Genomic DNA, 16723 nt, shown 5'->3' on the forward strand with positions numbered 1-16723 from the left:
AAATAATTGGCAGGTAAAAGGGATGTGCATCTATCAATTTAAAACTACCAATGGACCAGTCAGTATGTTGTCTGAGCTAGGTGACTATAAGGAACCCATGTATAATGCTGCATTATGTCCATTTGTATTCAACAAATTGAAATATACTACAGTATATATAATTTTTACTTATCAAACAAATGTAGTTATTTTAGAATATAAAATATAACATTAATTACCATAGGCTATTATCAAAATTATGACTTTTTAATAATAAACTTCTATTTTGTATAGCTGACCTTTAAAGTGGCTTCCCAAAGTGCTTTACATAAGTAAAAACAAAATACACACATATACAATAAAAGGTAATCAAACACACACACACACATACATATATATATATATATATATATATATATATATATATATATATATATATATACAGTATAAATAAAAATATCAACTGAAAGCTGACATGAAAAAATTTGTTTTTAGGCAAGATTTGAACATTTTAAGACACTTTGACTCACAAATGTCAATTCCACAGTCAAGGAGTGTAATTTTAGAGTTCCCTATCACCCATTGAGCACATGCGTGTTTGAGGGACTACTAAAAGGCCATGCTGAGACGAACGAAGGTTACGCTTCGGAGTATAATTAATTAGTGTTAAACCAAGAAGTGCTTTATATGTATGCATGAAATCTTTAAAGTCGACCCGATACTTAACAGGGAGCCAGTGCAAGGAATCCAAGACTGCGGTAATATGTTCACCTGTTTTAGTCAGAATTAAAACCCTGGCTGCCGAGTTTTGGACATACTCCAGTTTATTTAAGGTAGACTTTGAAACCCTCAGGAAGGAGTGCGTTACAGTAATCGATGCATGAAAATACAAATGTATTGATCAACTTTTCAGCTTCAGAAAAGGATAGCATCGGACGCAACTTAGCAATGTTTCTGAGATAAAAGAATGATGTCCTGACTGTATTTTGCACATGAGGTTCAAACATCAAAGAAGAATCAAAGATTACACCAAGATTCTTCAGTTTTCCCTGAAACTCCAGAACACAGTCATCAAAAACCAATGGTGTCGGACTAGCATTACGAAGCTGATGATGCGTGCCAAGCAACATCACCTTGGTCTTGTCACTATTTAAACAGAGAAAATTATTGGCCATCCAGATTTTTATCTCAGAAATACATTGCATGCTTCTTTAGCAAGGCAGTGGTCGTCTTGGAGGTGTGTTTGGGGTCGTTATCATGCTGGAATACTGCCCTGCGGCCCAGTCTCCGAAGGGAGGGGATCATGCTCTGCTTCAGTATGTCACAGTACATGTTGGCATTCATGGTTCCCTCAATGAACTGTAGCTCCCCAGTGCCGGCAGCACTCATGCAGCACCAGACCATGACACTCCCACCACCATGCTTGACTGTAGGCAAGACACACTTGACTTTGTACTCCTCACCTGGTTTCGGCCACACACGCTTGACACCATCTGAACCAAATAAGTTTATCTTGGACTCATCAGAGCACAGGACATGGTTCCAGTAAGCTATGTCCTTAGTCTTCTTGTGTTCAGCAAACTGTTTGCTGGTTTTCTTGTGCATCATCTTTAGAAGAGGCTTCCTTCTGGGATGACAGCCATGCAGACCAATTTGATGCAGTGTGCGGCGTATGGTCCGAGCACTGACAGGCTGCCCCCCCCCTCCCCCCCCCCCCTTTCAACCTCTGCAGGCTTCAGCACTCATACGTGTATTTCCCAAAGATAACCTCTGGATATGACGCTGAGCACGTGCACTCAACTTCTTTGGTCGACCATGGCGATGCCTGTTCTGAGTGGAACCTGTCCTGTTAAACCTCTGTATGGTCTTGGCCACCGTGCTGCAACTCAGTGTCAGTGTCTTGGCAATCTTCTTATAGCCTAGGCCATCTTTATGTAGAGCAACAATTCTTTTTTCAGATCCTCAGAGAGTTCTTTGCCATGAGGTGCCATGTTGAACTTCCAGTGACCAGTTTGAGGGAGTGTGAGCGCGATGACACCAAATTTAACACACCTGCTCCCCATTCACACCTGAGACCTTGTAACTCTAATGAGTCACATGACACCGGGCAGGGAAAATGGCTAATTGGGCCCAATTTGGACATTTTCACTTAGGGGTGTACTCACTTTTGTTGCCAGCGGTTTAGACATTAATGGCGGTGTGTTGAGTTATTTTGAGGGGACAGCAAATTTACACTGTTATACAAGCTGTACACTCACTATTTTACATTGTAGCGAAGTGTCATTTCTTCAGTGTTGTCACATGAAAAGATATAATCAAATATTTAAAAAAATGTGAGGGTTGTACTCACTTTTGTGAGATACTGTATATAAATAGATTTTTCATCAAGGAGACGATTTTAAAATCATTTGGCTCAAGAATCACGATTTGTAACATAATCTATTTTTTTTTCCCCAGCCCTAATGTTTTTAATTTGTGTTGGTTTAGATTTAAAAGCATTCTGGACCAGATAAAATCAATGATTAATGATGACACCAGCTACATGAAAGGCAGTCTGAACATGCGCACACAGAAGTGCTATGCTGTGCGGCCCAACGTCAACGAGTTCTTAGACATTGCTCGGCGAGCCTACACAGAGGTAGTAGATGACATAGCAGGTGAGCTCCTGAACTCTGTGGACTATGGAAACATATGAAATATGTGAAATTGTCCATGATATAGAGAGACAAAACCACAATCTGGGATTTAACTTAGGTAACATTTTCTGCAACAATACATGTTGTCCTTTTGAACATAGTAAAACATTACTGTAATTTCTTTTTTTCTTTAAATACAAGGGATTCTTGTAAAAAGCACTACTGCTATTAAATGCATGCAGCCCATATAGCTTGTTATTACTCAGATATTATATGTTAGTTATAATAATTAATAATATTAGCCGCTTATCCACCTTTGGGGCGAACAAGTTCTTGTCACAAAATCATACTGTTCTGGGCCAGCTGGCATGGTTAGAGTTTCTTTTTCCACTGTGATGTGGTGAAATTAGTAAAACGTACATAACAGATCTGTCTTTTGACTGCGGCTTGAGAGATATACATTGGAGCGAGTGCTCTATTGAGGATGATCACATGTTCCAGTTTTTAGGACTGCTTTTTTCTTGGTTTTACTCTGCTAATACACAGGAAAAACACATCTCATGTCACAAAAAAGTGTGCAAAGAGAAAAAGGCAAGAGATTTACTATCATGTGCTGTGACGGCTTGTGTATGCCACCGAACACGAACACAATGATACAAGTTTTCAGACTAGCTATAAAGAATATTTATTAACAAATTATAATATAAGTATTATATGAAAATATTATATGAATATATATTTATAAATTGAGTTTTATTGAACTAGTAATCTACTTCCCTGATGAAAAGGGATGTAGAAAAATAAATATATGCTAAATTACTAGTTAAACCATCATCATAAAATCATGAATATACACCAAACATACATATTGTTTTATTGAATTTTTATTAACTTCAGCCAAATGTTAGCGAACATGGCAAGCTAGAAACAACTAAAAGTGCTATAAGTTGCATTGGCAAATTGACAATCATGAGTTGGCACGTCCTAAAGCCATTCCACCAGCAAGGTTGAGAATGGCTGAGTAAGGTTAGCTAACTGTGTCGAGAACTTCGGGTTCCCGATGGTGGAAAAGCGGCTATTGTTTTATTGTTCTGTTTCTGATCAGGATTGGTGAATCAGCTTGGTGAAAAGTACAGCCTACCCCTCCGGACAAGTTACAGCAGTGTTCGTGGCTTCTTTATACAGCTGAGGCTGGAGGGTGGGGTTTTACCTGGGGGGAAGTTACCAGACGTGTTCATCAAAGTGAGTGAAAAATATTAACCACATCAAACTTTTATTGAATATGAACTTAGCATATTTAATTAAATCTGATAAAGTTTATTTAATGTAACATATCCTATATTACCTACTGAATCTACTATATATTAATGTACGATACAAACTATAATAATATAATAATCAACAAATCTAAATTATGTGATAACGATGCAGTCCAGTAAATATAGATTTATTGAACTTTTAGACTGGTAAATATTATTTTATGCCATTCTATTTTGAACTTGTATCTCTTGTGTCGGGGGGAAAATGTTTTAATCACAATTGAAAACGAAAAAGAGCAACTACCTCCACTAAAGGCTGGTTTATTCGGTTGGTTGTTAGCAAGTGTTTGGTGATGGACTAAGTGTGGACTCTTTAAACACTTTAGGTGAGCAAGCAGAAGAGCAACTATGGCTTCACCACTGTAGACCTCATGAAAATGAATGATCACTGTGAGGAGGCTTTGAAGGAGATTTTCCACATGTCTTATATGTGAGTATAGAGCAGAGGAAGTTTGACTTCTTTAAAATGACTTGTGTGTGAAAAATATATATTTTGCCAATGTGCCATTGACAGTATGTGTGTACACTGCAGGGTGGTGTCCAGGTCATTGAGTGAGGTCTATGAACATATCCACTGCCTGTACAAACTGTCTGATGCTGTTTCTCTGCTGGACATGTTGCTCTCTTTGGCTCATGCTTGCACTGTCTCAGACTATGGTAATGTTTAAGCAATATATAACTTTTATACATTTTTTATTATTAGTATTTACTTATTTTAAAATTTTTACTGTGAGGACTTTAAATGTTTTTTTTTGTCCTTATTTAGACAAAAAAAAAAAATGTATCTCCCCTTTTCTCCCCAATTTGGAATGCCCAATTCCCAATGCGTTCTAAGTCCTCTTGGTGGCGCCTCAATCCCGGTGGGGAGGACGAATCTCAGTTGCCTCCGCGTCTGAGATCGTCAATCCGTGCATCTTATCACGTGGCTTGTTGAGCACATTACCGTGGAGACATAGCGCGGGTAGAGGCTTCACGCTATTCTCTGTGGCATCCACTCACAACTCACCACATGCCCCACCGAGAGCGAGAACCACATTATAGTGACCGTGAGAAGGTCACCCCATGTGACTCTACCCTCCCTAGCAACTGGGCCAATTTGCTTGCTTAGGAGACCTGGCTGGAGTCACTCGGCACCCCCTGGATTTGAACTTGCAACTCCAGGGGTGGTTGTCAGCGTCTTTACTCTCAGAGCTACCCAGGCCCCCTTATTTTGACAATTTTAAATATTCTAATACTAATAATACCTAACTCTGATTACATTATTTGCTTCCTGCAGTGCGTCCTGAGTTCACTGATACATTGGCGATAAAGCAGGGTCGCCACCCCATCCTGGAGCGCATTTCTGGGCAACAACCCATCTCCAACAACAGCTACATATCTGAGGGAAGCAATTTTGTCATCATAACAGGCCCCAACATGAGTGGCAAATCCACCTACCTCAAACAGGTGGCCCTCTGCCAGATAATGGCTCAGATAGGTACACAGAGTGGCTATTTTTATCTGCTAGTTAATGCTGTTTAAATGTTATTGAAGCGATTTTAATGTAATGATACAAAAAATGTGACAATGTCAGCTTGTTTGTTGAGCTAATCAGTAGAATTAAAGGCACTTCCACACCCATCAATCATTGTGTGTTATCTTGACAGCACATACTGAAAATAAGAAGCCGGGAGCTAAGATTGTAGTTGTTGAAGTAGATCATTTAATATTCAGCTTCAAACAAGTTGTTAGTTTTTCATGCTAGAATGCTTTTTCACTGTTTTGCTATTGTGCTGCAGCTCTCTTGCTCTATCTCTGATTACAATGGTACATTTGTTGGGTGGGGTTTTGAAAATTAGGTGCATGTCTAATTTACAGTGACAAAGCAACCTGAGGTGGCGAGCCCAGTAACTTAACAAAGTTCAGAAAGGTTTCACTTTATTCAGATGTGGAGCGACACAATGTGGTGACTACCAATGGGACTAGACTGTGTTTAGATTTAAATACCTGGAACTCATACTATTTACATTTACATATTATAACATATCTTCTTCTATGTTAATTCAATGAATGATTATCAGGATTGTGATAGGTTCAAGGTAAATGTCTAAGTTGACTACATGGATTAATTTGTAGGATCATGCTTTGTTTTTGTTTTGTTTCTTTGTCTCAGGTTCCTTTGTGCCTGCTGAGTATGCCTCTTTTCGAATTGCGGATCAGATTTTCACCAGAATTGGAGTAGATGATGACTTTGAGACCAACTCCTCCACGTTTATGGTTGAGATGAAAGAGGTTAAAACACTGTGCAAGAAACACTGTGTCAGATACAACATATCAAAAACATTTTATTAATTTTAAATATTAAAAAAACCCATAGCATTAATATCAAGACTTACAATATAGATTACTATATGTATTTGTGTGCAATGTAATATTTTTATATTTAAGATTGGCTATTACACTATTTGGTCTCGTATGTATTATCTGTCAACTAATATGGACAGTATACATGTATATTGTAAGTAATAAAAAGTTATGTAGACAAAGATAAATTCATCTCTGGAAGATTAAAGTATGTTTTAAGTATTGAGGTTTTGTTTAAATTCTTAAAATCACTTCTAGGTGTCTTATATCATCCACAATGCAAGTGCCAAGTCACTTATTATTATCGATGAGCTGGGTCGAGGCACTAGTCCAGAGGAGGGCGTTGGTATCTGCCACAGTATCTGTGAATTCCTCATAAATCTAAAGGTATTTTTTTAATCATACTCTACCAGATTAATACAGGTGAAACTCGAAAAATTAGAATATAGTGCAAAAGTTCATTAATTTCAGTAATTCAACTTAAAAGGTGAAACTATTATATTATATAGACTCATTACAAGCAAAGTAAGATATTTCAAGCCTTTATTTGATATAATTTTGATGATTATGGCTTACAGATTATGAAAACCCAAATATAAATTCCCAAATTCAGAATCTCAGAAAATTAGAATATTGTGAAAAGGTTCAGTATTGTAGGCTCAAAGTGTCACACTCTAATCAGCTAAACACCTGCAAAGGGTTCCTGAGCCTTTAAATGGTCTCTCAGTCTGGTTCAGTTGAATTCACAATCATGGGGAAGACTGCTGACCTGACAGTTGTGCAGAAAACCATCATTGACACCCTCCACAAGGAGGGAAAGCCTCAAAAGGTAATTGCAAAAGAAGTTGGATGTTCTCAAAGTGCTGTATCAAAGCACATTAATAGAAAGTTAAGTGGAAGGGAAAAGTGTGGAAGAAAAAGGTGCACAAGCAGCAGGGATGACCGTAGCCTGGAGAGGATTGTCAGGAAAAGGCCATTCAAATGTGTGGGGAGCTTCACAAGGAGTGGACTGAGGCTGGAGTTACTGCATCAAGAGCCACCACACACAGACGGGTCCTGGACATGGGCTTCAAATGTCAAACGTCTTACCTGGGCTAAAGAAAAAAGAACTGGTCTGTTGCTCAGTGGTCCAAAGTCCTCTTTTCTGATGAGAGCAAATTTTGCATCTCATTTGGAAACCAAGGTCCCAGAGTCTGGAGGAAGAATGGAGAGGCACACAATCCAAGATGCTTGAAGTCCAGTGTGAAGTTTCCACAGTCTGTGTTGGTTTGGGGAGCCATGCCATCGGCTGGTGTTGGTCCACTGTGCTTTATTAAGTCCAGAGTCAACGCAGCCGTCTACCGCGACATTTTAGAGCACTTCATGCTTCCTTCAGCAGACAAGCTTTATGGAGATGCTGACTTCATTTTCCAGCAGGACTTGGCACCTGCCCACACTGCCAAAAGTACCAAAACCTGGTTCAATGACCATGGTATTACTGTGCTTGATTGGCCAGCAAACTCGCCTGACCTGAACCCCACAGAGAATCTATGGGGCATTACCAAGAGAAAGATGAGAGACATGAGACCAAACAATGCAGAAGAGCTGAAGGCCGCTATTGAAGCATCTTGGTCTTCCATAACACCTCAGCAGTGCCACAGGCTGATAGCATCCATGCCACACCGCATTGAGGCAGTAATTAATGCAAAGGGGCCCAAACCAAGTACTGAGTACATATGCATGATTATACTTTTCAGAGGGCCGACATTTCTGTATTTAAAATCCTTTTTTTATTGATTTCATGTAATATTCTAATTTTCTGAGATTCTGAATTTGGGGTTTTCATAAGCTGTAAGCCATAATCATCAAAATTATATCAAATAAAGGCTTGAAATATCTTACTTTGCTTGTAATGAGTCTATATAATATATTAGTTTCACCTTTTAAGTTGAATTACTGAAATTAATGAACTTTTGCACGATATTCTAATTTTTCGAGTTTCACCTGTATACTGTATAAAGAGCAAGATACATTCTAGAGAAAGAGTTTATAAAACATTTACAGTAACAGTCAAAGGTTTGGACAAACTTGATTTGAATTTATGTTTCTCAAGACCTTTTGATCTTATCCTTAAATGTCTGAAATTAGTTTTGGAGACAAAAATAATTTGTGCCTATGGATTTCTTTACAAAACCTTTCTTGTTATTGATATGAAAGAATAGCAATAAACAAGTGCCCAGAATAACTGGGAACTCCATTGGCTACCTTGAGGACAGGGGCGGACCGGCCATAGGGAGAACCGGGACTTTTTTTGGGCCAGTTTTAATTTCAAATCCAGGGCCGGTTTCTACACACACACACACACACACCCTTTAGTTGGATATTATCTAATAGATATAAACAATGTATATAATCAATGTGTTCTAACATCCCTTTTCTCACAGTATTTCCATAAGCAGTTAACAAAATTTTGTGCTGTACATTTTCATTTTTGTAGGCCTTTACACTGTTTGCTACACACTTTCTTGAGCTATGCCAGCTGGAAACTCTTTATCCCAATGTGGAGAACCAACACATGCAGGTTCAGCATGTCTGCAGAGGAGATGGCAGAGCAGAGAGAGTAGAGTATACATATCTGCTGAGCCAAGGCCACTCAGAGGAGCGCAACTATGGTGGTTCCAATAAAGTTTTTCCAGATATAAATTATTATATGGTGTTAAAACAAAATTAATATTTGGAAGTAATTCAAAGACATTGTCTGCCATTTCTTTAGGTATAAGAGCAGCGGAGATGACTGCACTACCAACCGGCATTATTCAGGAGGCCAAAGCTTTTGCTGCCAAAATCAACCAAAGGCTATGGGTATGCTTTTCTTTGACATTCATGAATCCTTACAATATATAAGGACAGCCTTCACTCTCTTCATACCTACTAAGTAACTTAACCTTCCATCTCCATTGTCCTGCCAACAGGCTGATCATCAAAGTGACCCTGCCACTTGCAAAGAGAGGGCAGTGTATCGTCTAGCCACCAGATTGTTACAGACAGCCCGTAACTCACGATTAGACTCTGAGAGTTTACGTCAGTACCTGAAAAGCTTGAAAAGACACTATGAGGCTGAAATACAGAGCATTTCAGAGTCCATAGAGGAGTGATGCCTGGGTTGAGGAAAGGGACAATGAGGTAAAAGAATAAAATAATTAAACTTATATCCTGACCTCTAAGTAACACCAACAACATACACTCCTCCTTGACCTTTCAGGCGAGGCTCATGTTTATAACAATAATCTGGGGGAGTAGACTAATTTAACCGGTTATATTCATCCGGTTTAAACCAGGTTTCAGTCAAACAGAGTGAATACAAACTATGATCTGTAATGATTTCATTTAAAATTAGTGTTTTGGATGAAAGCGATCTAATGTTTAGTAGTCCTACCTTTTATATGATGTTTATCTTCATCTTTTTTTGTTATTTTTGAGTTTGACATCAGTCATATTTTTTTTAAATGACTTAATGAGGGTTTTGTGTCTGGTAGTTCAGAGAACAGACACAGTCTCTATTAGATATCTAGGTGATACAGTCTCAATGTGTTGTAGTTTATGTGACCTGTGTGATGTCTCAGGGCAGACGTTCGGTCTAGCCAGTCTGTCTGCTTCCTGACCTGGGCCCCAGTTAGTCAAATACTTTCTCTACTAAGACTTTTTTTTACTATCACTATTAAGCCAGATTACTAGAGAGGAGAGCGGCACCTTCCCTGGAGGGATTGAGTCCGTCTCTCTTTAGAAGGTCAGGCCTACCCCAAAAACTCTTCCAACTGTCTATAAATCCTATGCTATTCTCCGGACACCACTCAGACATCCAGCCATTCAGTGACGATAATCTAATATGAACCTCGTCATCAAGGTTTATATATTCATTGAACCTGTTTCACATCTCTTTAGACAGGGCAAAAGACTAAAGACTCTTCTTGACCAGAGCCAGTGAGGAAATACCTTATGCTGATCACATATAAATATATATTTTTGTTTTATTCATAAAATACCTTTTCATTTTGTTCATATTGTTATTAATTGTTCATTGTTATTAATTGTTGTTTAAAATATTAGTTCTACACTGTTCATAAAATACTCGTTTTCACTGTGTTTAAATTAATGATTGATGTTTAAAAAAGGCTATTAAAAAACAATATCAGCATTTTTGTGATTTATTGTCATGAACTGGAGAACAAAATAACTACCTGTGATGGTCAAATCACAGCAGGACATTCACCTGTATCTTTCTAACTAATGGCTTTCATTATGATGCAAGTCAAACATTTTGTGCTTTAAATTTCTCCTTGGTCAAACCAATAGAGTGCCGAAGTTATGACGTCACTTTGTAGGACAATTCTGAAGTTGGCGGCGCATGGGTTCCCTCGATGGAAAAGCTATGCATTTTCCCCATAGACTTTTGGAAAATCGCAAAAAATAAGATCTGTGTTCAACAAAGAGTTGTGACCCTTACACGCTTTGTCTATCAAGATAATATTTACAAGTTAATCCAAAATTTATACATTTTGAAGCCTAAATAAAGCCGTCAGATATAAAATGCTAATGGTAGGCTATAAACGGACTACAGCACACCATGGTCGCGGATCAACGTCATCATCAAGCTTCCTCAAACTTTATTTAAAAAACACGCTCGCTCATTATGATCTGCGCTGTGTATGAACACTTATCCACTTTTTCATGAGAAATATTGCCCATTCGTTTTTTCCAAAAATGTTAGAAACTAATTTTGTTTATGCGTGTCTCTCTGAGATTTTTTTTAAATCTTTTGTTAATGTTTTATTTATTCGTTTATTATTTTGTTAGTTTATATAAACCTTAATATTATTTTCTTTGTATTAAGATTATTATGCCTGATCATTGTGCCCCAAATAAACTTTAAAGATTATCTTTCACAGTATTATGTTTGATTGTGTGTTTGCATACCATTTGCTAATTCGCCAGAAAAAAAACGCGATTTTACCATCTCATAAGCACTAACGTTAGCTATGGCCGTATCAATTTCCAATCTTTCCTTTTTCTTAGACGATAGAAAAACCATAGATCGAGGAGAGAACCACTATAAATCTGGACATGTAGAACAGTGCAGATTAGATGCTGGTTTACTTGCCGGTATTGTAAGGGCCAGCATGAGGGACAAGGTTTATCGAGTCTCGGTAAGTAAAACTAGGGAGAGATGAAGAGGTAAACTTCTAAGAACGTGAGGCTGAAACGCGGGCTAGTGAGAGATTTCCTATTTGTCATGATGACGTCTAAAGTCCCCGCCAAAGGATGTAGTCCCTTTTAGCAACTTGTTAGCAATCACCGTTTTTAAGACACAATAAAGTTTAAAAAACCACAAGCAGGTTATAACTGGTGTGTTTTATTTCATAGATCAAAACGTGAAAATATTTAGAGGCTTTGTTAACCACAGACCTTATTTCAGGCGATTTAGCAAAAACCCATTCAAAAAACCCATAGACTTTAGGGCGAGGGAACCGGAAGTGCTAAAATGCTAACTCACTTCCGCGTTTTGGCCTACAAAGTGACGTCATAACTTCGGCACTCTATTTAGCGAACGTAAGACTTTCTCTTATCGCGAGAGTTTGGAGCTCTGCCTCCGCGAGATCTCCGCGGCCAGTTATCCTCAGTCTCTCAGGCAGAGTTCCGTCTTCAGCCCCGCATTGACCCGACGCTGCCAAAGCGAAAGAAGTCAACGTGCCGCCTGCAACCAGGCCGGACCCGCAGTCCACAGCGCTCCCCTAGAGCAACGCCTTCTCATCCCGACAGTAATACTAGCGAGGAAATCACCGCAGGTATGTTAAGTGCATGCTTTAGTGCATATCTCTCTTTAAATCCTCAATGTGTCAGTGAAGTGAAGCGTGAGTGGGTGAGATCACACTGGGCCTAACGCACTGCCTGCTCCGCTGATCCTCCATGCCATACCGGAGAACACTCAGGGACACTCAATGGGCAAGGCTTTGGATATGATGATATATTTACGGGAAGCCTGGAATACTGGCTGTAGTTCGACTTGGAAGACACAGACTTGCGATCTTCATTGGGGTTTGAAGCCTGCTGATGTCAGATCATTCCACACTTCTCTCTTTAAAGCTAAGCTTAGCTAGTGGTACTAATGATTGCGATAGATCTGGGATCGAGACTGCTGGAGTGCGACCTCCTTTCTTTGCTGTGGTATTTTCAGCTATGTTCACTCTCCAGCTTATCTGGACTGTCTCAGTACATGTTGTCCTTCTGCAGCTGGTTAGTTGGTCAGTCAAATGGCTACTGCAGTGTCAGTCAGTTCATTATAACACGTCTCGACCTACTTTAAATCCTGACTGGCATTGAATCGTTTCACTAAAGGCATAGTCGAAGCTCCTCGTCCTAACCCAGTGCTATCTTATCAAGGTATTAGATCTGGTTAGTGGTCAGATCTGACCTTACAAGCTAAATATCCATAGTTTTCCACGCTTGTGTCTGACACTAGAGCCTCGTAGCTAAACAGAGGGGATTACCTGACTGTGGAGTTGTGTGGCTTTAAATTTGCGCCTGCGCACTGATTTGTCATGCAAAGGAACTGGAATGTCTTATTGCAGGACACTTGCGTCCCAGCCCTCCTTTTTAAAGAAACAGTACACTCCAAAATAAAAATTCTGAACCTGGTCAAATCGGGAGTGTTTGCAGGTATGACAAAAGATGAATTTTTGAAGGATGCCCTGACTGCTCTTGTCCACATATTGAAAGTTATGACAGGAACTGTCGAGCTTTAAAATGCCTAAAAAGCATCTTTTTTTTCTAAGCCATATGATAGCTTTTTTGTTTTTAATGTCAATCCAGACATGATATGTCTAATGGCACCATATATGATTTAAGAGCTACAGCGGAGGGCAAGTTTTTCTGTGAAAACCTAACATTTCTGTGAGTTTGTCAAACAAGCTATTGTATGGGTTTAGAAGACTTGCAATCTAGCATGCAATTCAAATGAGCAATTTTTAATTATATTTTTTTTGTTTTTGAATTATTATTATTATTTTTTGTCATTTCAAAGCTAAATAGTTCCAGGCCCCCTTTCACAGCAAAGTTCTTCACTCCGTGTTAAAAAGGATGTTGAAACAGCTGAGAAACCTTTTTCTCAGATACTTTTTGAGGATATTTGGCATTTCGAGGAGTATTTAAATATGAGATGCACACTGTGCTGAAAACAGACTACATTCGAAAACCAGTCTGACATGAAAATGCATTATCAGTGACTGCATGCCTCATTCTATGAATCAAATCTACATGAGTTTAGTAAAAGAAGCTGTTTTAACCACTCCATTAAGATTTTATTGAATGTGTATTCAATAGATGTGTAATTTGTCATGTTTACATTCTGTATTCAAATCGCTATTGCTAACATGCTATTCATGGTCATAATATGCACCGGTTACACTCTGTTGTTGTGTTTTATGATGAAGATCACAAAGGTTTTTTTTTTTATTCTTGTTTTTTTAAAGAAAGACAGCAACCCTACAGCAATGATGGGTGTATAAAAGGGTGGCAACTCTACATTCCAATGTGCTAATGTTTATTGATCTTGTGTGAACGAATTAACTGGGAAAAAAATGTTGCCAACCAAGTAGGTGGAGCACTGGGTCACACCCCACCTATTGTGTGGACCAATGACCACAGAGAAAGGGTTTAAAAGCTGGCATAAAGTTTTCGTAAAGTTTGCACTGGCCAGATCTTTCGAACTGTTTGGCCAGATTTTATTGAAAATGATGTCACACCCCTTCGATTTCGATTTTGCAAGGGGTGTATTGCTGCCTTTTGACTTTTTCAAAAGGGCGAGTTAATAATGGTGCAATTTTAGGTGGTCTATCCCTTTAAGTTTATGTGGTTGTTGGGCTTTACTTTCTCACTACCAGTATTTGGCCATATTTTCCTCTCTTTGTCCCACCTATTGTTCTGAGCATTGCATGTATAAATAAACAGAGAAGATTATGTAGTTAAAAGTTGAGTAGCTGAGCTTTCACTTCCTGTGCCTCCTGTGTCCTTGGAAATAGAGACTAAGCTGGACCTTGAACTACCATGTAATATTTACCTAGTAACTTCAATAAACAAAGGATCCTTGTCCTCCATGGGTCTGAGGGATACTTTCATTGTTTAAAACTGTCCTTTAAACATAGCAATTTATTACAATTCATTTCCTAGTTCATGGACTAAAAAGTTACGTGTTAGGAGCAGTTACAAGGGTAGTATCACAAATTCTCTTATCACAGGTGCACTGTTTCTGGCACCAACTGATATTTCATTGATAAAGCAGTTGCCTTTAACAGATCTAGCTAAACTCCTCAAAGGCTCACTACTTCTGAGTGATTCTCATTTTTGTGTTAATTTTCCTCTCAGCAGAACAAAGTAAAGCTTGCATAGTTCAGAGCAAATGAACACCACACCCATCTCCTCTGTGTTCTCTGTAAATAAGGTTGTGTGAATCTAAAACGCATACAGCCAAAGTTTTTTTTTCTTTTACTTGAGAATTAATATGCAAGTAAGGGCAATGAGCAGAACTTGCTCACATTTTAACAGCAGCTTGTCCCGTCTTGCATGTTTTGAGCAGTTCTCAAAATTCCTTTGCTGCATTCGTCTAAAGCCTAAAGTATGGTTTTGATGTATGCATACAGTCGTAATGCTCAACTGCCAAAGTAAACTTTATTTGTGAGTGCATACACCAGACAGATCTCACAGTGAAATTCGGAAACAGTAGGTTGATTTCCTTAAGCTAAAATCAGTCTATGCTTACTGAAATTCGAAACACTGCCCCCAGTGGACAAAGTGGTAAGTGTTGTTGGGCGTATGGGCACTTGTGAATGTATCCTCCATGGAGGGGTGACAAAAGCGACTTTATTTTAAGCTGTACAGGCAGTAATACTGAAGAGGAATGCATATATATATATATATATATATATATAACACCCCCCCAACTCAAAACTTAAAAAAAGTAAAGATGCAACCTGAGAAAAATTTGAGAAAAATGCAAACTGAATCCAACTTGTCGCTTATGCGATTACTTCCTGTTTCGTCATACTTTTGGAGTATTTGGTGTTTTCCATGCACAGTAAATGGCAACGCTTATTAAATAAGAGTGGGCCAATTGACCGGCCTAATGCTTGACCGGCCCTCCGGGAAAAGTCCCGGTGTGCCAGATTGCTAGTCCATCACTGGTTCCTTACCATGTAATCTCAGACCACTGTCTGCCATGAAATGACATATGTCAAACAAACATACATGCTGACTCCAGAGAGCAATAAACGTCTCCTCCAAATGCATGGTTCATGAGCGCTTTCCAGGTGCCATGCTTGCTCTGCAGAAAAAAATAGCTTCTGTCCTCCGGCAAAACATTTTATACATGAACTGCACTCATTAGTCACTGCATTGGTGCGTGCTCCTGCTCCACCCACAGCCAGTGATAATTTCAAGCAAGCAGGATGGGTGTTTTCAGTGTTTCAACTCAGCTGAGAGTCCAGACATTCGAGTGATAAACACCTCTCGCTGAGAGGTGCTAAAGGGTGCTCTGTCTCCTCTGTCTGGCCAGTGATTGTTAATGAAGATATTACCAGAAAATCAATGGAAAAATCAGCTATAGAGCCAGCTTTACAAACAGGGACTCATTGGTTCAGTAATTTTATGAGAGGTGACAAAAGCAATTCAGTATGGTGGATATATTGGCCCCTTTAAGGACTCCAAGGACAATTAGATAATGTTATTCTTAACTTGATAGGCTTATCCAGATTTCCAACTCTGGGGATTTCTTGAACTGAACACACTCCAGTGAGACGGAGAAGTTTAACTGTATGCAAATGTATAGTGAAATCTTGCAGCTACAACCAATGAGAGAAAACGGTGGAGCTCTCGTTAACTGTCGCCTTTGAGAAAATGGAGCCGAGTGCAGTAACGACTGAGTCGTCAAATTCACGGTTCTGTGTCATTGGTCTGTAACCACATACATGGATATAATAGTTTATTAATAAACCAATGATGCATGGAAAACACTCTCAGAAATTGATGGCATTCTGACTGAGTTTGATTCATTGATGATTGAACATTGCTGCAGTTTATAACACTTTCCCCTCCAGAACACTGATTGGATAATGTACCAGAAACTGTCAGCAATACGAGTAAGTGTAATTCATACATTTATAGATTTTTCGTCTTGTTTATGATATGATGCATTGGGCACAGCTGCCGTTTCCCTGCAGAATGTTTATTATTAGAGGAAAAACAAATAAAAAAAACAGAGTAAAGCGACTAGCAACGTCTAGCGACAAAATCGCTGACAGTGTGAACGGGGCTTTAGTAGTGTGACCACATCGCATTTGAGGTCTAAAACGCTATCCATCCTGAATGCGTCCTGGACAACAGCGAAGCGCCACCCCTCACCTGTCAATCAACCACTGT

The 16723-nt window shown here is 38.9% G+C and overlaps 2 protein-coding genes across 6 annotated transcripts in view; both read left to right on the forward strand.

Annotated features, from left to right (window-relative positions):
* Positions 1 to 10797, forward strand: part of msh4 (mutS homolog 4) — a 29576-nt gene extending 18779 nt beyond the window's left edge. Inside the window, exons 14-24 of the mRNA XM_052153268.1 lie at positions 2467 to 2636; positions 3721 to 3857; positions 4261 to 4364; positions 4467 to 4591; positions 5211 to 5411; positions 6087 to 6205; positions 6536 to 6664; positions 8754 to 8928; positions 9030 to 9118; positions 9229 to 9439; positions 10199 to 10797. Of these exons, the coding sequence (XP_052009228.1) occupies positions 2467 to 2636; positions 3721 to 3857; positions 4261 to 4364; positions 4467 to 4591; positions 5211 to 5411; positions 6087 to 6205; positions 6536 to 6664; positions 8754 to 8928; positions 9030 to 9118; positions 9229 to 9411 (1432 nt within the window). The 3' untranslated portion in view covers positions 9412 to 9439; positions 10199 to 10797. The remainder of the gene's footprint in view (positions 1 to 2466; positions 2637 to 3720; positions 3858 to 4260; positions 4365 to 4466; positions 4592 to 5210; positions 5412 to 6086; positions 6206 to 6535; positions 6665 to 8753; positions 8929 to 9029; positions 9119 to 9228; positions 9440 to 10198) is intronic.
* Positions 10798 to 11727: 930 nt separating this feature from the next.
* Positions 11728 to 16723, forward strand: part of LOC127662180 (kinectin-like) — a 51459-nt gene continuing 46463 nt past the window's right edge. Inside the window, exon 1 of one of the 5 annotated variants that reach the window (XM_052153262.1) lies at positions 11728 to 12099. The gene's annotated coding sequence lies outside the window, so the exon portion shown is untranslated. The remainder of the gene's footprint in view (positions 12100 to 16723) is intronic. The other 4 variants (XM_052153261.1, XM_052153263.1, XM_052153264.1 and 1 more) reach the window with 4 other exon arrangements.

The sequence above is a fragment of the Xyrauchen texanus genome, chromosome 22, assembly GCF_025860055.1.
Source record: "Xyrauchen texanus isolate HMW12.3.18 chromosome 22, RBS_HiC_50CHRs, whole genome shotgun sequence".
NCBI classification, from domain to species: domain Eukaryota; kingdom Metazoa; phylum Chordata; class Actinopteri; order Cypriniformes; family Catostomidae; genus Xyrauchen; species Xyrauchen texanus.